General features: G+C 40.9%; 1 protein-coding gene across 1 annotated transcript in view; it reads right to left on the reverse strand.

Annotated features, from left to right (window-relative positions):
* Positions 1 to 2,984: 2,984 nt before the first annotated feature.
* MRPS6 (mitochondrial ribosomal protein S6) overlaps positions 2,985 to 21,746 on the reverse strand; it is a 46,515-nt gene continuing 27,753 nt past the window's right edge. The window contains exons 2-3 of the mRNA XM_059827132.1: positions 15,357 to 15,496; positions 2,985 to 3,613 (exon numbers count right to left, since the gene is read on the reverse strand). Coding sequence (XP_059683115.1) covers positions 3,433 to 3,613; positions 15,357 to 15,496 — 321 coding nt within the window. The 3' untranslated portion in view covers positions 2,985 to 3,432. The remainder of the gene's footprint in view (positions 3,614 to 15,356; positions 15,497 to 21,746) is intronic.

Below are 21,746 nucleotides of genomic sequence, written 5' to 3' on the forward strand. Positions count from 1 at the left end.
AAAGAAGTGATTGAAGACATACCTAAGATCTTCACCATAAAACCGCTTGTGCTCATTTGTTTGCTGAAGGCTAAGACGGAGAAAACATTCCTGAGCCAGGAAAACTGCCAGTTGTTATTTTAATACTTACCCAACTCAGTGTTTCTCCACAATCCACAAACAAGAAAACCAGAGTATCTAGAAGCATAAAACTACTTATTTTATACACTTGGGAACATAATCTAAGGAAGGGCTGAAGAGCTACCCGATCAGATTCTTCAGTAAACAAAATTTTAAGTACTGGTATTCAAACTGTTGAGGCCTTTGGGAATGCCAATGGAGTTTGACATTTTAGGTATTTGGCCATGGTTTGGCTGCACAGACTCTTCTGGCCCACCAACACCACCACAGTGTCCTAAAATTTTATTCTTGGAGACCAAGAGCTGCATACAGCCCAGTGGGACAAACCGGCTACCAACGATCAAAACGGCAAACATCTAAAAGACGTGCTAATGTTTCCCTTCCGCTGCACGGAGAATTTGTGACCGTTCAGGGTACAGTTACTCGCTTTCTTCCATGGCGCAACCCAGACTGTTTGCTCAAACCCAGAACTGCTCAAACCTTCTGATGTACTCCAGTGTCCATTCCTGCATTTACAGCTATTGAGAGAGAAGGTGCACACTGTTATGCATTAGCTTCCTAAAATAGCTAACTACCAGTCTGGGTGGCTGACTGGGCTAAACAAATTGCAACCCAAGACTCCTTCCTTAGCCTCCCCCACCCCACTCTCTATCAAAAAAAAAAAGTTCATATTAGCAACTATCAATTATGAAGAAAATAGTACATCCAGTTGAGAGCCAGCAGACTTTTTATAAAATAAATCCTGCTGCTGAGAAAGCACCAGTGCTCATGTAACCACGCACCAGTCCGGCAAGCACAGCTCTGCTTGTCGCCACTGCTTTCAGTGGTCAATGTTTCTACCCCAAAGGCAAAGATGACTTTCAGTCACTCCCCTTTGCACATTCAGTACTTCAGAAGAAAAGGAAACAGGCTTGGTAACATCTCCTTACGCCTTGTTTTGTGGCCTACTGGAGACCACTTTCCCTCAGAGCCAGCACTGCTATATTTTTTGGGGATCAGCTGAGGCTCCAAGAGATGCGTTACTGCTGATCAGGAGCCCAAGTCTTCTGCTCTTGACATCCATCAATCTTCTGTTCAGATCAGAAATGGGCCCCACAGAAAAGAGGGGCATGAATGTCTGACTGACCAAAGGTCCTAATTCACAACAAATAACATCACATATTTAATAATAAGCTGATGGGCTCAACTCTAATGAACATCTAGGATTTTCTTACTGAATACAGGCATCAACCTACAAATGGGAACAAATTAAATGCAGAATTTAATACTACGCTAAAGGAAATTGAATAAAGACAAACATACAACATTTATATATGTACAGCCTCTGTTGACAATCTTCTTCATTTTGTGAAGTTGGAAGCTTATATATGCTCCTTTCTACTCAAATGAAATCTAGGGCCCAAAGTCCTAGCCAGAGGCCAAATGACTTTAAACTATATGCTTTTTGTTCACTTCCTCTTTAAGAAAAGCTTCTGAGAAACTTTTGAATGAAATACATTCTTTAAAGCATTCTGTATTTCCCTACTTGTAGTTTGTGCTTTCTATGCTGTGAATCTGAATTTTCAGCAGCCCACCAGAAAGGGCAGCTCAGGGAGTCAAACGTGTAGAATAGACTTAAAAACCTATGGCTCCTCCTGGCTAAGCCCACGCCCGTATAGAAGGAAGGTTTGTCCTACAAGCAAAAATCATTGATAAGAACAGCTCTGCCTGGAGCAGGCACTGGTGCACACAGAAACCACATGATCGAAACTGGCAGTAACTCCAAAAAAAAAAAAAAAGCACACCTAATATAGATCCAGCTTCAGTAAGCATGTAGTGCACTCTCTCTATTCTCCCAGCATTTTTTCCAGGAAAGAAGAGACAAAATGCGACAGTCTGCTCTTAAAAGAAAAGCAGATTTAAAAACAGAAAAAGAAGAACCACGGGGGGCGGGACACACACGGGACATGACACAGGAGGGGAATGGACAAGACAGGGGACCCACCAAAACCACAAACACACACGCATTCATGTCTCCTAAATAAAGATGAAAGAGGAAATTTTCTTTCTGTACATTTTTCTAATTCACTTTTTCCTTAAAAAAAAAGAAGATACTCAAAAGAAACGCTCGTTTCTTTCTCCCCTGGAGTTCTGTATCTAAAAAAAAACCAGCATCCCCCACAAAAAAATGACCCAGCTACCTCCACAGAAGAGAACAGACAAACTCGTGATGAAATAGCATGATAGAGAGCAGCTTGTCGCAGGTCTCTGGGAATCTGATCTTGGCCTCCAGACTGGCCTTCCCTTTGGCAACGCACAATGCTGGAGTGCCGAAGAGGGCAGCTTCTAGATGAAGCTTATTCAGGTAAAGAACATCCTTTATGCCTAACAACATATTTGTGTCAACTTACTTTTTTCTACAGAAATTACACGCACACTCCTTAGTTGGGAGAAATGGCCAGTGCATTCCTTCAGTAGCATGAGGGAAAATACAGAGATCCTCTGGAAACTACCTGCAGGAGGTCGTACTACATTAGTGTCATCTTTCAAACGCATTGCTGTTTCTCCTGTTTTTACAAGAGCAAAAGAAAGATAAAATATACGTTAGGACCTTTGTCCTGACATTTTTCTCAGTTTGAAATGTCCACCTGGGTCTAGCTGATGCTAAAACAAAGCATCCTTTATTCTTCTGTTCATATATAAGCACGGTTATTCTCTAACTTGCCACCTGGAAGTTTCTGGCCTTTTCTATAGAGAGTAATTTTTTACCTGAACTTTGAACAGAGTTATTACCTTAAAAAAAAGAAGTATGACATGTCTTTTGGCAGTGTAAGTTATTTTTTCTTGTACCTTTTCTGCTTTTAAAAAATGAGTCAAGTTTTATTTTTAATCACGCTTTTATTACCTTTTTCCAAAAACAAGCAAAAAAAACCCTCCAACAAATCACATCCTATACCACTATATTTACACTGTAGACTTGTTAATCTCTCATGTAAATATACATATTCTGAAGTAATCTGTCTTTAGAAAAGAATGCTATTTTTAGCATTCTAATGATGGATAAATCTTTATTATCAATGTAATGCTCTAAGAGAAAAGAAAATCAATTTTCAGAGTTGTCAAATATCAAGATAAACATACAGATTATGTCTATTCAAATGATTTGAAACAAAAAGAAACCTCAAATGTTACAATAAGATAGTATACTATACCACACACATAACATGGCCAAAACTGATTATTTTTGATGGACATTAGTTATCACATTTGTTTTCCAAAGCAGGAATAATTTTTTTTTTTTAAAAAAAGTTTCAAACATGCTATTTGGAATATTCACTTCTTCTTGGCAATTAGTTTATCTTCACAGTTGACTGGGATTATGCCACTGCATTCTTCTGTCTGTGATACAGGATGCTTTATAAAAGCACGTCTAATTACATCAATGTCACGTCCTAAATGATCCATCATGGTCGATACAATCGAAGGTGGGCCCTCTAAGTCTATCAAAAAATACCTGCAATGAGAAACATACACATAATAAAAAAAAAAGTACCTGTACTGCAACAACTTTAATTCAAGTAACTGCTCTGTGGGATTTCTTAAATGAAACTTTGTAATTTTTTCTTACATTTTGGTACCAGAATTGTTTTAAATAAAAGCTCAGTAGTATCTTGATTTCAAATAAGAAAAGTTCAATTGAAGCAGGCTCAGCCTGAACTTCTCTTTGTTGTACAGCACTGCTTACCCAAGGAGATTAAAGAGAGCTTACTCTTCTTGTACTTATTCCATTCATTTCCACACCTTGATTTGAATAGCCTTTAAAAAAAAAAAGGTAGGGTGGCACATTCATTTCAGTTACAACATGCATTCTCCGTCTTCGAATTCACAGCATTGTTTCTCTGGGGAACAGATGCCAGTGTAAAACATCTGAAGCTTATATACATACAGGCACATTTCTTCCTTTAAAGTTCTGCTTCAGAGCTGAATGGAAATTAAAGCAAAACAGCAAAAGAAACCCAAGGACATGGACTCATCCCAAATAAGGCACATCTCTGGTGTAAACATGTCTTAAATTTTCAATCTGAGGGCGGAAGCTGAAGCCGCGTACAGGCAATGCCCCCTTGCGCAGCTGGTACTTGATGAGCATACTGTCGTGCCGACCTTGGCGGGACTGTAAAGGTCTTACTTCCACACATGCACAGCACATAGAACGCACTGCTCCAGGTAAGCACTTCACGTCCACCACACAGCTATCTGTGACATCTATGAAGAAAAAGCCGACTGCCTACCTACAGGAAGGAGAACGTTGCTCCCCATTAATATCTTAGGTCACAGAGGTCACTTCTGCAATAAACTCCTTTGCTGAAGAACTGAAACTTCTTCATGAGCTCAGCTATAATTTTGCAAGAGGCAAATTTTAAAATAAAACTCCAGTACACCCAAAGAAGCAAAGAGGTCTACTTCACTTCATGAGCCCCATTTCAGACAAGGGACACAACTATACACTGCGCATTAACTTAATCTCAGATATGCAGATTCAGAACCCGTTTCTTAACATGAGATGCACCTTGAATTCATTAGCAACATTATGTCTCTTGTTCCTGCAAGGTATGAGCGACGTAGTGCCAGCCATCATACTAATGCAAAAAAAAGAGTGAGCCATGTCACTGGCCATCCCTCCTCCCTTGAAATGCTGTGAATGAACCAGCATTGTCAATGGAACTGTAACCAGAACACCTTTTAATCATTTTGCATTTGCCATGGCACCAACTCTAGTATAGCAAAAAGACACAACTGCCTCAGAAATCCTACTGAGAACTAACCACCCACCTCGTTTCCAAGACTAGAAGTAATTTAAAGGCTAAATGTACAGCACAGTGCTCCCCACCTAGCTATTTCATTCTAATCTTTACACATCCTCTTATTAAAGCTCCCCTTTCCTCCTAGGCCACTCAAGCACACCTCCCCATGAAGCGTCAGTATAACCTGAAAGTGATATCCCTTAAATGAACTGATAATACCCAAGCAGGATCAAGCATCCTAGTTTGATTTAAAAACTGTACCTAATGGACAGGAATTTGTTCTGAAAGAGGTATGGATTCTTACTAAGACAACTATAGCGTGAGCATCACACTTTACAGTCCACCTTCATAAAGGTAATCTTGAATGGTAAGTCCCCAAGACCAGAAGCTGAACTCTGAGTCTGAACAGGAAATACAGGAGGATGGGGTCATGAACAATAGACACACTCATGTTCTTCATGCTGCATGGAGTTCGGTTTCATCCAAATAAATGTGTTACATCAAAAAATATTACACACAGAGCAGACCCATCAGGCCAGAAATGACTCGAACAGTGTGTGCTGGATTACTGCACAGGGGTGGAATCCACCCATGCAAAACACAGCAAAGAAACTTCTCCTTAGCCAGACATCCTAATCCTGAAAATCTTAATAGCCACAATTCGGCTCTGAAGTCTTTTTCAGAAAGACCAGACTGAAGCACTGAATTCTCATATGTGAGGGGTCTGATGGAAAAAATCTCCCTGCAGCCTGTACTGAGGCAACGAGTCCTCCAGAAGAGATGCCCAGCTGCTGTGGGCTGTGGCCGAGCATCACTGAAGCCAAGGGACGAGTGCCAGGTCACGTCAGTGAAGGTACTGCTCCTCTGACTGCAGCAGGGCTACTGAGAGCTACAGGAATAACTTATCTCAAAACGAATTTGGAGGAGCTCTGGTGGGCTCAGTCCTCCTCACAGATCCTCGCAGGGTTCAACGGGGAACAGGTTTTGGCTTAATATATTTAGAAAACTGAACTGCGTACTGCTTTCTGGATTCCAGAATTAAAAGATGCCACCCGGTTAAAAGTTTAGGGAGAGAAACAATTTTTAAGCTTGGACAATTCATTAGAAATACTGCACAGCAACATCTGAAGGATGCACACCCCTTACAAAAGGAAAGTCATATTTTCTGTTAAAGCCATTAAAAGCCACTGGTAAATTTAACAGATGACACTTAACTCCTCTTCTCCTTGGGAAGAAGCTTTCCAAATCCTCTGACAGTTGCAACTAACAGAATGGAGGACGGGGGGAGAAATGCTAGCTGGTGATCCACCACCACTTTCATGCCCCCTTCCCTTAGCAAAAGCATTCGTTCGTATTGCAAACCGTACTCTTTGTTGCACCATTTTAGTCCCACCACTTCTTGAGAATTTAATTTCATTTCTGCTTGCAAGTCATATGCTGCTCTTCATTGTGTTCCTAAAACAGCAACAGGTTTTTTTTCTCCGAAGGCTGCTTTGCAACTTTGTGCTTTCTCTCACATTAGCAAAGGGTGGAAATTTCCACTGACGCACTGTTGATAACTGAAGGAGAAGGGGGGGATGGGAGGATGAGCTGTTACAGCATATCTTTATGACTCCTCGCAGAATAGGTATTTTATCTGAGGATACAAAACTGCAGTAATTGGGGACAATGCGAGTTTTTAAAAACACCCACCACTCTTCAATGTTAACAAGCAATGACTGCCTTCCTGAGCCAAAAACGAGAGAAGGGAAAGAGGGCCAGCATAAAAATTATTATTTCTTCATTAAAGAAAGAGAACAAACTAACATCTACAAAAGCAATAACCAAACACAATTGACAACACAATCGCTGAGGAGATCTGGAACCCCTTCCCCCCAAATAACACACATCTAAATCAGCTGTCACGAGGCGGCAGCATTTTTTTAACCCGCCCTCAATAAGGCATGCAGCAACCTTAATTTCAGGCAATCATCTATGACTGGATACACAACGCTGTAGCTACTGTTTGTGTAGTAAACAAAACCAAATCCCAGTGAGACATAAAGATAGGGAAAAATACAGGAATGCAGGAGGGAAACCACCTCATTCTTGCAAGCAAAAATGCAAAAGCATTTAGGCTCTCTAGGAGTCAGCCAAGTCATCAGGGGAGAAATGCAGGAAAATTCCACTGATTCACTATGAGACCACAGTTATTTTTGTCATCCTGCTCAGTTGTAAATGGGATGATTGAAATACAGGAGAGCAGGCTAAAACATACTGAAACAATGCATTAACTGAAAAAAAACCATTCAAAATCATATGATCTCAAATAAAGGAGAACATGCCTTTGCATATGAGAAGGAAAAAAAAAAAGAAAAAAAAGCCAGGCTTCATTTATCCTTTTTAACATATTCAAGCCAGAAATTGTTTAAACCTTGAGACCTAAGGATACTCAAATATTTTGCTTTCAAATGGACAGTCTAGGACGTCAAAGAACCCTGAAAAGCACCTAGATCAAAACTCACTTTTAAATCCTCCTAGAATATGATTCTGTCAGCCTGGAGAGCCCAGGGAAATGCACATGTACAGTGGACTTGGAAGAGGCTGTGTGGTCCCGTGGTTGTGCCCAAAAAACATCTGTATGCTTAAATGTCTCCTTTACATTGACTTACTGCCACTGTGTAAGCTTCCCCAGTGGGCAGGTGGAAGATACAAAGAAAAGAAAATGTTCTGATGAACAGGTAGAGGTGAAGCATCGAACAGGGAAACAGGAAACCCCCTGAAGGAAAGCAAGCTGTGGCACTCGCATGAGAGCTGCTGGACATTCATTCTCATTAAGGTAATCCTATATAAATGAAATTGTTTTGCTACCTGAATGATCACTTCATTTTCAGGACCACTGTGTTGCGCAGAAGGGGGAGGTAACTTGCTTTTCTTCTCAACTCTGGCGGTAACTACCCTTCCTCAGCAGGGCAGACAAGCAAGCAAGTTTGTGCTCAAAAGGATTATCTTTTTGTAGCTGGAAGGACTAGTACCCGTGCTATGTCTAGCTTTTAAAAAACAGGTATGGAACAGATGGACGTCCCTTGAAAATCACAAGGACAGCAACTGGGAAGTACCAGATCAAAACCAAAAGCTGGTACCTCAGTAACTAGACTGTGCCACAGCAATGACGCAAATAATCCATAATGAGCAAGTACTTGGGGAAAAATACATTTTACCATCCACAGCCTTCAGAAATTTCATTTGCCAAATTCTATACATAGACGCCTGTTATAAAGCTAATTAAATAACGGAAAGACATTTTGCAGCATTGCAGAAAAATAAAAAAAATACTGATACACTGCAAAAGAGAAGCCAGCCTGACATATTTGGAGTATTTGAAAAGTCATGTTCACTGGGCGGCATTTGAAAAGTTTACAAAATTTTTATGAGCAGAGCTGAAGTCACACAGCAAGTACTAATTCTGCTTGTGTCACTTCTCTGCCTTCTGTATAATTCACACTTAAAAACCACCAAAACGGTGACTGATTCCCATCCCACCAAGCTCACTATTTAAGAGGAGCCATCACATTTTATCAATGTGCTTGCACAAGGATGCTACAGAATTTAGCGCATCAGAAAATGATACTGGCGCCTCAACATCACCAACTATTGCACCATGCCATTTCTTCTGAAAAGCACCAAAACTGCAAATTGCACTCCCATACATAAAGTGAGGGAAAAAAAACATTTCAGGGCTCTGATACCTGAGGCACATGCACACTTACATGCATGTGCATGTACGCAAAAGCATTAAGGAAAAGTAACAGTTCAACTCATCAATGAAGAAAGCCCCATCTAGTGGAAGAAGACAATCAATTTAGCAGAACATACTAAAAACATGCATAATACTCAAATACTCAAATGGGTTTTGTTCTCATCCAAGTGCATTACAGACCCAGATCTCTTTTCTGCTGAAACAGATCAAGATGTTCTAAAATCTCAACAGAAACAAACAACACGGGTTGTGCATTAGCTATAAATTTAGTTTGATGGTATTAAGAAAGGAAAGCTTGCAACCTCTTTCATCTGTTTTTCTCTGCAACCTCTTTCATCTGTTTTTCTTTCCTCCTCTTTGGTCTTCAATAGCCATGAAAATCATCAGGAGAGTCTACCTGAGTGAAGCTAAACATGTCAGTACATTTATCTGCAGGATAAAGTCCTTTAACTAGGCAATAGTGTGTATTTTACTAGGAGGTGGGGAGAAGAGAAGGGTTGTTAAAACTTGTAAACACTCCAGAGAAAAGTTCTGATAGGTAATATTATTTTACACTTAGAAATAAAGTAAATAAAATTTTATCCAGACAGTGTGAGTCATTGAAAGACACTTCAGCATCTCTTGTCCACATGGAACACTGTTCTGCCACAAGCTGCTCATTTAAAAATAAGTTGTGTAAGTACAGCTCCTAAGCTCAGATACTTTATGGAAAGAGGAAAAGTTTGAACATGTAACGTAATTTACATAGATATGTTTCCAAAATATTCAAATCTCTTAAACAACATGATGCTCAAGTACTGAAACACTCCTCTTAATAACTACCTATTTCTTGTGCATTGGGCCACTGTGTCACCAAGAAATGGGAGAGTCATGTCCCCTTTCCTGAGCACAGGCTTTGGCAAAGCAGGGTTACGTCACGCACCACATAATGAAGGCAAAACACAAGGTGCTTCGGCAGCAGGGCCAACCCCTTCAGACCCTAAACCCCCCAGAAGAGGTGGGAGTGATCTGTGGGAATGCCAGGACAGCTTCCAAGCCTTGCCCACCGTAGCAGAGGGGAAGCCAGTGCTGAAGGTTGGTGCTCCCAGCTCCTGGGGAGTCATCGCAGCACTGCAGGGCCTGGAAGCCAAGTTGAGTTCCTCATGCTGCGCCCTTGGGAAGGGACTTCCTTGCTTTGCCATTTTCTCCCATCACACAAACAAGTCCGCAGCACAACTAACATTGCAACCTGGACTTTTTGACTCCTGATCCCATTAGACGCTATTGGTAGATACCCTGTGCTCCTCAGTGGACCCTGGCAATCACCAGGGTCCCTGCACACTTCCTACAGAAAATTCCCCATGCATGTGTTAAGATAAGCTCCCAAAATACAATTCAACAAGAACAAAAGAAAGACCTGAGGAGTTTGCTATTTCAGAGAACAAGTGGGCTGATGAGATAACTGGGAGTGAACAGCAAAACAAAAAGATTAAGAGACAAGCAAGCAAATAACAAAAGAAAATTGCCATCTTTTCAGAATCAGATTTGAAAGGGAAAAAACAAGGCAATGAAAAACTGGCAAATAGAACATGGAAACTGTTATGAATAATCAGAATTATGCACAGTTTAGCTTGAGAACTCACAAATAAACTAAATGAAATAATAAAAATGTGGGGAGAAAGGTCTAAACATTACTGTATTACAGGCAGATTTAATAGGGGAAAGCACACACATCCACAAAACAAAGTAGAAGGGAAAGGCTGCAGCGCTCTACCGATTTACAAAACTGTACTAAATCTGAGCACTGACCAGGCTGATGTATATCATCTTTTCTACAACAAAGATAGCAAAAATAAGAATGGAAGCAACATTGGGGGGGGGTGGTGGGTGGTATAAAATCACTAACAATGAATCTCTAGGGGGTGACAAGATACCCAGCATTCAAAACCCAGTTACACCTGGCCACTTTCTTCTTCCCAGTGACCCTGTCATAGCTTCTTCCAGTTTAAGATTCCCAGTCTGCAAAAAGTTTGAGCCATTACCTTCCCAAAGGAGTGTTTGAATCTTATTTTTTTTAAAGATCTGTTTTGCAGCTGCCCTTGCACCATCTCCCCTAAAGTAAAAATATCCTACATACCAACCACGTCCCCCAAACCACCTCCTTTATTTGATGCCCTGAAGCATGAAGTGTCACAAGTATATGATAAAGGGATAGCCTGGCAAGGCCAAAGAAAACAGGTATGCCACAAAGTGCAAACCCACAGACTGTGCTACTGAGATCTATGTTTTTACAAGCAGTTGCAGTGGTCTCCAGTTTAGCACTGACCAAATATGCAGCAACGTCATCACCCGGCCCCAGTCTGGACCTTTTATTTGATAGCTGCTTTGAGGGATTCAGTGCTTCTGTATCATCTCAAACAGCCAACAAATCCAGAGTTTAACATTCCTTGAATTCAAATACTGGTACACACCTTATTTAAATCAGTTCACTTTTGTTTGTTCCAGAAATAAGCACCTCCTGACACATGTAATACAATATTAAAAAAATGCACCATGTTAAAAGCAATTTAAATACAACTCATTAGAAATTATAAACAAGTAGTGGCTAGTAGAACAAATATTTGGCACAAATCTATTGCCCGTTACAACATAAAGTTGGGAATCCTTATTTACGTTCTTCCACTGTTTCTTCAGAGACACGGTGGCCAGGGGCAAGTCACTCAGGCTCAATGTCTCAACTAAATTTACATACCTAAACCACACTGAAACGAATGTGTCCTTGTCACATTTCATTCATCTATAAGGTAAACAGTATTTGTTATAATTTTGTGAGATGTTACTTGAATCACGCTCTTAATGTTCTACTATGGCAATTAATACCATAAGTGTGAATTAGCAGCTAATTCAACTTCAGTTTAAAATATCAGTAAACCAGTGATTTAAAAGTTTGATTCTTCAGACCTATCCATACAGTTCCTGAAACATACTATTTTCATAATTACTTAAATGCAGAAGCTGTCAGTATTAGGTCTCTGAAAAAAGGAGGGTGTTTTCTGCCAAAAGAGATGCATCCAAGAGAAAGACCTAAATTTGTTTTAATATACCCTCAATGCACATGCACCACCTGCTCAGCGAATATAATTTCCTGAGAAGAAACAAGTCAATTATATGTATGATCTGAGGTCTGCAAAGCTGCCTGGGAGAGTAAAAGTGCTCATTCCAGTGACAGCTGTGGGCCACAATCCCCTACAGCAGGCTTTGAAAAATCTCAGCTTTACAGATCAATTGGCAGTAAAATTCTCATTCTCTGTAAAGTCTCCTGGATATTCTTAAATTTGTAATGTGCCTGTAATGCAATATATCCAAGACAGATGATGCCAAAGCACTACAGAACTCAGAGGGGAAAACACACTTTATTAAGGAGACAGCTATCCTCCCTGTTGACCTATGAACATGTATTTTCCAGTTTAATTCTTTACTGTTCACTAAAGACACTACCAAAACCTGGCTAAGTCCAGCAGTAGCTTTGCCATGCGCATCACACTTGTGTTTCCTTTCACTGTCAATCGCTCAGTTTTATGATATGCTGTATATAAAGACTTGAATTACAATTAAAAATGGAATTAAATAAATGACGAAAACATACAGCAAAAGTCTGGGAGAAGGATGACTACTAGGCATGCCACAAAGCACATCTCAGTTGACCTGTGCATAGCTGGTGCTGCCATACTGATGGCCCTTGATTCGAGGTAAGAGACACAGCCTGGATAGCAGCGGGAGTTTTATAAGGCGGCAAAGCTAGGTCACTACGCTGGTGAGGAAGATTGCTTAGTTTTGTTTTTCAGGCAAACATCCCACACAGGTGGGGGGATCCCATGCCATTCTGAGTGACAGGAAGATGGTTCATGCAGTGGTCACTAGGACAAGAGCTGTCTCGAAGACATGCTATAAGCTGTGACCCATGCTACAACTATTGTATTACACCAATTTTCATAAAATTTGTTGCTACGAATATTGTATTCTACTAATTTTCATAAATTTACCAGTCAGGAGGTCTAAACAAGTAACAGATTTAGCATACATCCTAAGCCCCTAACCATCTACATACTATTGGAAAATAAACTAGCTGAAGCTTTGCTAAGAATCACAGAACTAAAACAAAATTAAAAAAAAAAAAATTAAAAAGCAAACAAAAAAACCCCAAAATTAAAAGCTTTGAAAGATTCAACACTCTCCCCACACAGACACACAGTATTATTTGCACAGAAGCCCTTTCAGTTACTTCAGAAAAAGCCCAGGCTAAGGAAAAGATGACATGCTCTGTGCTACTAAATACACCACTCTACACCAGCTTGCTAAGGAAGGGGACATAGACACAATTAAAAATTGGCCATGAAGGAGAAAAGATCTTAGCATTTCTTAGTATGTACAGGTATGTATTCAGCTTAGTGAGGTATCTTTAAAAGCTTTTTTATTTTTTAAACTTTGTCCTGTTAAAAAAAATTATTACTCTTTACAGATGCTGTAAAGTAGAACTGACCGACTTTATAAGGTGGATCAAGAACTGATTTTTTACTTCCTATTCCTAGATTATCTTTAATATCTTGAGTAAGTTATTATCCGGACCATATAAAATATTGGATGGTATATCAGGAATCCACCATACCTGAACGCTGAACTGCAATCTCCCTAGCGAAATCTACAGAAATAAAATTCTCCCGCATTACCAGGTACTGAAACTGCCTGCTGCCTCCCCTTGTAATATCTTGTTTCTCCTGAATTTGAGTTCTCCAATTAAAAGCACACAAACAACTATTTCCTGTAGTACCCTCTCTCAGTCACTTCTCCGGTTCAAGAAGCCAAGTACTTTAGGGGAGGACAACTGCCATATGCAAATACAGAGGATCCAAACCCAGGGCAAGCAGAATGACTGCTGAATATTTAGAGACGCTTGAACTGGGAGGTGGAGGAGGAATAGCAATGGTGACATTAATCTGATGGCTTCCTGCCCATGTTTCAAGACATGATCGCAATTATTTGCTACTAAAGGCTTGCCTCATTCAGGACACAAAACATATCTGCTCTGAGGACTCTGCAAAGAAGAGGGTTATAGACTACGGATCCCCTTGTCCTGCTTATCAAGTAATCTGCTACAGTAGATACGTTAGTTTACATGTCTGAAAGACCCCCTGGAGAAACGGCTTCTGTTCACCTCTGCTACATAGTTCTTGTGATACTGGTTACTGTCTTCTCCTGTCCTGGTTACCCTGTTGAAGAACCCAAGACCTGATCTGCATAAGCATTGCCACCAAAGCCAAGTGGAAACTGTCATCCAAAGTGATGATATGTTACAGAGTGCAAAGTACTCTAGGAAAAAAAAATCTAGAAGGTAGGAGTCTCAACTTCAGCATCCAAAACTAGTGGAACTTTGTCCCTCTGCTTTAGCTCCCCACCTGTACAAAGAGAGTAACACCAGCTCCTCGTTCTGCTGAAGCTGTCGGAAGAGATTTTAATGTTCATAAAATGCTTCTACTCCAATAGAAGGATAAGGTAATTAGAAATTCTGTCTTGGGACAAGGCTTTGATTACCTCCCGTGTGTAGGCAACAGGACTTCATCCTAAAACGCAAAACTGGCAGGATCGAGACATGTTTTCAAGGATACCAGGAGTGCAAGACAGTCACGGCCACAATGCCATTGCTTTCAGTTAAGTAACAGGCACATGGTGGAGATTTCCTCCCTGACCCTTTCTGTCAGTCTCCTTTATCTGGCAGCTGTCACCACTCCCACTCCACAGGAGAATGAAGAGGTCCTCAGAAGAGGGAGTGAAACCACGAGTCACGCCCGGATAGACTATCCAAGAAGGGCTTCATAAAAGGCGCATCTCTGGAGTCACCTCGCCTTCCCCAGCACCAAATGCCCCTCAAGGAAGACGGCAGGTAGGCAGGTTGGCCAACCATCCGATTACACACAGTTGCATTACAGGGATTAGGAGGAGCGTGTAGCTAATTGCTATTTTGATTACCGCCGGCAGCCCCAGCGCAGTGCGGGTTGCCTAGCAACATTTCTCAGTCCTTGCGAGAGCCAGCATCCATTTCGGAGGTAGCCTCGAGGAGCAACAACACACCAGCGTAAGTGAGCAGGGGGTGCGATCCATAGCACCTTCCTCCCGCCGGGGACGCCTGACATCCGAGATGCCAAGTCACAGCTTCATTTACATTTATCTTACTTCCTGTAAACCACACGGTCATCTTTAGCATCCTTAACAAAAACTGTATCAGAAACACAAGCAAGTCTTAGAAGATACACATGGTAATTAACATTTAGTTCAGATGCATTAGAGAAAAAGAATCAATCCTGCTAATTAGCAACCAGCAGATTAAGTACTACTTTTATCAGTAAACAGCCTGATGGGCTTGGAAAATAGTTACAAAAAAACGACATAACAAAATAACATTGTGTATGTTGGAGAAAGGAGTTCTGCAGGCCTGGACTCAGGCTACTCGTAACACAACGACAAAACACCAACAAAAACCCAATACCACAACGAATAAAAACCACAAAACACTTGAAGCAGAATGCACGCATGCATGCACAGCCACATGCCACCTTACCAAGATCACAGACATTACAGGTGTACTCCCAAAAAGCACAAGGAAGATCAAACAATGAGAGTTACATATGTACATTTATAAAGGAGCATTTAAGGTATTTTAAGGAAAAATGCAACATGCATACCCTCCTCTTCTGTGGCGCTCCTTGTGCTTGGAGATTTTATAAGGTAGAGACCTTTCTCCCAGGTTTTCTAGGTTCCTCACAATGGCTCCTCTCTCCATAAGAGCCTCAACAGTGCGCTTCAGCACAGCTGCAGTCTCAGGCTTTAAAAGAAAAAAAAAAGAGAAAGCGGGAAATGTACACAAATCTGGTTATTCTTATTATGTAATTAGAAGGGACCCCTGTACTCATACAGCTCAGTGCTGGAAGAGATCATTCCATAACCCAGGAGGGCAAACTGGAAGCAGAAGCAGACCTCCTCCTAAGGAAGAAAATTTTGAAGAACAAACAGCCAATTCCCCTGTGAATTATGGCAACAGGAAAACGTCCACCAATTTCAAAGTCAGGCCCCAACAACAACAGGAAAAAGGAAATAGTTAATGGATTTAACTCACCTGGTATCACTTTGGCTGACCCTTGCACAGGTGTAAGTAAATACATGCAGCAAAGAGCAATTATGAATTGGCAACAGTTTTAAGGTCTCTGGACCATCAATGCTCATTAATATTGCTCACCACAGTATTTAAAGTGAACAATATGGGGGCAACACTAATCCATAGCTTGCTACAGAGACAACAATTAGCACCACATTCATTTTATATGGCCATTTCAACTGCATGTATGTAACAGATATTTGGACCCTTGGCTACATCACTGCACGTCTTGTTACTTTTGCACAGCTGATGTCCAAGCCTTTTTAAGAGTTAAGGAACTGATGCACAGTAATTAGTCTAACATGCAGATATTTCACTCCTGAGAAAAACAAGTTTGAGGGACAGGCAGCCAAAAAACAGTAGGTACAACAGATGCAACGTTTTCTTGCTCGTTGCGTATCAGAGCTCTTTAGAGTGCTGAATCATTTCAGTAGTGACACTCAACAATATCTATGAAAATGTTAATAAAGTACAAATTATAATGTTTTGAAAACAACTGCAAACTTGTACACTCTCAGCAACAAGAAGTATTTTAAGAAACAGATCTCCTACAGAAAAAGGCAACTAAATGGATGTCCAACTGAACACAAACCAAACAGTATAGCTTTCTTCCCTGCTCCTTGCAACATTTCACAAAGATATATTCCCAAGTCTACTTGTCCAGTGAGACGGCAACAGCTGTAAATGGAAAAGTAACGAAAGAGCCGATTTTCAGCTTTATTCAGATTTTATTTTGTTAAATCAGACCACCATAATAATTTCACCGCCCCTTCTCAGCCAGAAGAAACGTTGTGTAATCCTTCAATCACCTTATACGTAAGATGACTGAAAGTTAGTTTCCTAAGTCTAAGGTAGAGATGTACATCTTAGCTAAGAAAATGGAAATCGGTGAAAAAGGTGGTACCAGAATCTCACAACATGCAATGCAGTTCGTACTCCGGCATGTGAAATTTCTCTTTCATTTTCCTGAGGATACAAGGTGATATGAAAGAGCCTCCAAATGCACAGCAAAGATATTCAACGTATGACGTTTTACAACATTTACTGCTCTTTGAAAGACCTAAAGTACAGACGGCCTGAAACATTTTCTTGTTTCCATGGGCTAACTGCCCTGTGGCAGTCAAGAGTCAATCATGGGATCACACCTACTGCTCCTCACTATCAATCAGAAATTTTATTCTCCACCCACCCCACCCCTCCCCCCAGCTGCATAAACTGTTTGGTAAATTTATTTTCAACACAAGGAGCCTAAACAGTTATAAGGTCAGCAAAAATGCCTGGACTTTTTTTTTCAACGTATATTTAGATTGTGTTGTAAAACAGTTATGGGGACCAGACAAGTATGTTCAGACTTGAAGAAATGTCATTCCCTTGCCAAAATTCTTCAATGCATTAAAACTATTGTTTCTCACAACGGACAAATACGAAAGGTATCTTCTCACAGCATGAAAAGTTAGAATGAAGGGATTAAGAGATCTTATGGATTCTACTATATTAATTTAAACAATATTTTAGATCAAAATCAGGAATAACAGTATTTTTTAGTTGACTTAGGATGGCTGCCTCCATTCTCACTCAGATTTTCAAGTAAGCATCTTTCATGCTTAGGACCTCCTTCCCCAGAACATTTGCAGAACTAATTTGGTCTCCTTACAACTCTTTTTGGCCTCTTGCCTCAAAGCAAGCCATTCACACAAATGTTACAGGAGTCTGAATTTCTGACATTTCCAAAAACTCCTTCAAGCTTACCTAGAACAAAACCAGTGTTTTCAAAATTTACGAAGGAGTGACTGACAGATGGACAAGCACACCACAACTATACAGCCCTTTGGTAGAAAAATAACATAAAACCAATTCTGTAAAATCCTGCAGGCACTCGCATGTTGACGCTACAGCTGATGATGCTGACCAACTGATGATCCTGACCATGTTAATACTTTCATTCCCCCCCTTAAATCTATCTCTTGTCCCAAATACTTCTGCATACTAGAATACTAGATTGAAATACTACAGAGTATCCCACCAACACAAGTATTTTCTTCCAAGATTGGATTCTATATGCTCACATTCTGCATCACACCCATGTGTTACTTTGCCAGAGTAGAAAGTGTTCATTCAAACTTCTGCTATTGGAGAAGCATCAGTAACAGCCAGAGAAAGGCAACAGCTCAGCTTTCCTTGACCCCATCCTCTACACTCCACAAATGCCAAAACACAAGGGGCGAGAGGGGAGCAGAGGCTCTTCTCTCAAGAAAGACTTCTCCCATGAAGAATTTCTACCCAAGTTCCTTAAGGCTGTTTTGGCTCAACTTACACAGCACAAAGGTGTGAGAAGCTGGCCCAAACTCCAGACAGGTTTTATGCTGCTTCCATCAACACGCTCAAAACCATCTAAATCAGGAGCTACTGGTGAGACTCCCTCGTTTGTTACGAAGCAGCAGTTTCACACAGATGAGCCAAAAAGTAGAGTAACAGAGCTGCTAGGGATATCCATAGTTTAATGCTGTAAGAACCATACCAGAAATGTGGCTTCAAGAAAGAAGAGAAAAACAAGAACTACTGTGTTTGTGAAGCAGTCACTGAGGTAAGTACTATTATCTGGAAGGTTTTGCCTTTGAAACAAGGATCTGACACTGACCATTAGGATTTTACTTACCCGCATTAATAAGGGAAATAAGCAGAGAGAAAAGGGAAATTAGGAGAGAAAGGGCAGCTTAACCTAACAGCTTTAATATTTTGTGCACTGGACAGCACACCTGTAGCGCTTCCAACCCTAGGCTTGAAAATGCAGTCTTGGAAAGCAATAGGATCTGCCATTCAAGTCTTCTCCCACTGAGCCTGCTGTGTGTGGTTAGGTTGCAGAAGCGTCCATGGTGCTCAGACAATTATCACGGGAGAATCTGTCAGGTCAATGACTAAAAATACTGTTAAGTTTACTGTTACTACTTGTCTCCCACTCGCATAAAAAATGCTGATCCACAAATAAAGCTCTGTTCAAAAGAGATCTTAATTGATTGAGACCTTTAGACAAATAGCTGTATGTCCAGCGGTGGAGTTGTCTGACATACCCTTCTTGACTACCATGCAGATTTAAGTTGAATGTTATTGGGTAAGCTTACTCCTCTACATCCCCCATACCCTCAAATGACACACAAGCTTTTTTTCTCTTTTATACATGCCAACAGATCAGCACATTCCCTGAGTAGCTGCATGTCCAAAATGATGTGCAGTTCCTAAACACAATGAAGCCTAAGATCAAGTCCCATATATTTAAAAACAAAACAAAACAAAAAGAACAAGAAAAGAAAGCCACAGATTTCTACATTAAGGATTGTAAAATACTACACGTTTCTGCAACCTCCCCACTTGTGGAGGTACTTTGAAAACATAAACTAATTGTTGGTTTTGAAAGCTTGTCACTGTAATCCCTCTCATTCCTCCTCTCCAAAGATGATCATGGCTTGCCTAAAGCCATCAACCAAACTATATATAGGCTAGACTTTGCTAACCATAATATCCACAGACACAGGTTCCTTGGTTTGCCTCAGAGCCAAACCAGTTGAGGACATAGGAAATGGTATTGCCTGGCTCCCAACCCAGGAGCCACAACATTTTTTCCTGAACAGCCAGCAGTAATTCCAGTACCACAGATGTGGGGAAGCAAAGACGGAGGGGAAAAAAGGAGAAAATAGAAGCTGGTGCCAGGATATCCACGCTGGAGACCAGGAAGCGCTAGAAAGAGCGCGTAAGCCCTGGTATGCAATTCTCACTCTTGTTCTCCCTGCTGCGTGCATAGTCAAGCCAGAGCCCTTTCAACTGGCTTCACCCTTAGTGTCATTTGGCCACAAGTAGTTACCTTGTCCTCAGAAACGTACAGCCCTTCGGACCCAACCAAGCCATGGAACGAAGAGGAGGGAGGTCACTGCAGACTGTCCAAGGGCTTTTCCTTGCAAAACTGCCCCTGGAAGAACTGAAGGACTGTTGTCTACAGATCAAAATTCCCCACTCGTCTACCCCCACGCTTTTTAAACTTGCAGGTGCCCAGCAGAAACATTTTAACTAGCATGTCAACCCTGTACCTGCTGGGCAAAACAATCACAACCGAGGTATGCTACAAAACATAACTTTCTGCATATTGCTGGCTTTCTCACTGATGAGGATCGCTGTGGCCACGTTTACCAGGTGGCTGTGCCACCAGGGAGACTCCATGCAGCTGCTGCCGATGCCACAGGAACTACACACATCAAGATCACCAGGCACCTTTCCGCAAAGAGTCCAGTTCAGTTTATTTAAAACTCTACTATTCCCATGCGCCCAGAAGTTATTTGTAGCTCCAGGTGTCACGCAAACCATAGCTGAATACCATGCCCTAAGCACTTCCTCCATACCTCTGGCTTCTCCCTTTCTCCTCACCAGTCTTTCAGTTTATCATAATCGTCATTCGAGTGAGCAGAAAGATGTTTAATGCTCAGACTTTTTCAGCATCTCACCAGACTGCACAAATGGAAACGGACGGGGGTGCACAATCCATTACCGCCCCGGATCAAAGCCACAAATGCACGGTAATAACCAGCAAGTACTGCAATGCAGCGCCAACAACCTCTTTGTGAGGGGAAGTTATTATACGCCACCAGTGTGAGTAAAAACTACAGCACAGTTTTTATCAGTCATACAGAACTCGTGTGGCAACCAGCAAGTTTATTAAAAATAGGTGAACAGAAAAAAAATGGGGAATACTCTTTACATCAAAGTATATTCTGTTCTACCAGAGGCCAAATGGACATGAGCTTGTCAGCCATGAAGCTGCAAAGAGCAGCTCGGAGACAGATCAGAAACGTGGCCAGAGCTTGAAATAAAGCTTTTCTAATGCTGATGTCTCCTAAAAAACAAGGAGCCACCTGCCCAATCCTAAAGGGAAGGACAACGCTGTGGCTGGAACTAGAGCCATGTGAAAAGACTCTGTGCCACTGCTCAATTTTCCATCTCATTAGCTGGCCAGAGGGAGCTCCAGAGAGGACAGAGTCAAAGGGAGAGAAAAAACAGAACTGGCTAAAAAAAAAGCCTTCTCAAGCCATCAAAGCTCCTCCAAAAAGAGTCTTTAGAAAGAGAAAAGGAAGCAGACACCAAACACTTAGTTTTAGGGCTAGGACTGTACTCAAGTTCTTCTGGCCACTCATTCAGTTCAACAGGAAGCATTTAAAGTCAGTGGGCACATCTCCTTAAATTATAAACAGAAAGAAATCCATCATAATTAGCTTGATTACCCCTTCAATGTAGTAATAGTAGGATAAAATTATGTCTTTTTTTGATTGTTAAACAGTTACAAAAGGTTGTTCTGAGATTGATTTCTACCTCAGTAAATAAAGAATGCAAAATCTATGTTTAGAAGAAAGCTGCAATTTAAAAGCGGCAAAAAAACTGGGGGGGGGACACACACCAACTCCTTACTGTCATTTACTACATAATAAAACACTAGAAACTTATTAGTGAAAATGATAAAAAAACCACACATACATTTGTGAACTAGCCACGATCAACACTGACTAGCCAAGATCAACACTGGCATAAAAAAAGATGAGCTTTGCAATGAAAAACAAGGGGAAGCTGGAAAGAGTCATTTAATTGTCACACCCTGTTTTAGTACACAAGAAGACACGGCAAACAGATGAAAAAATAATCAGCAGATTAAGAATGGACAGCAAAGAAAAAATTTGTGCTAATATTAGTAAAAAACATAGCCAGGCATACAACACAGCTAGTGGCAGGGTTGTTTTTTATCTGCCTAGGGAACAAACTTGAACTCCGAGTGCAAGATGCAAAGCTGCAATTACTATGAAAGCATAAACAACACAAACAGCAGTCCTAAGTAGGGTACAACCACTGAAGGATACGTACTATTCAGAAAAGATCAAAATAAAGA

Source organism: Gavia stellata, chromosome 1, assembly GCF_030936135.1.
Source record: "Gavia stellata isolate bGavSte3 chromosome 1, bGavSte3.hap2, whole genome shotgun sequence".
In the NCBI taxonomy this organism is placed as follows: domain Eukaryota; kingdom Metazoa; phylum Chordata; class Aves; order Gaviiformes; family Gaviidae; genus Gavia; species Gavia stellata.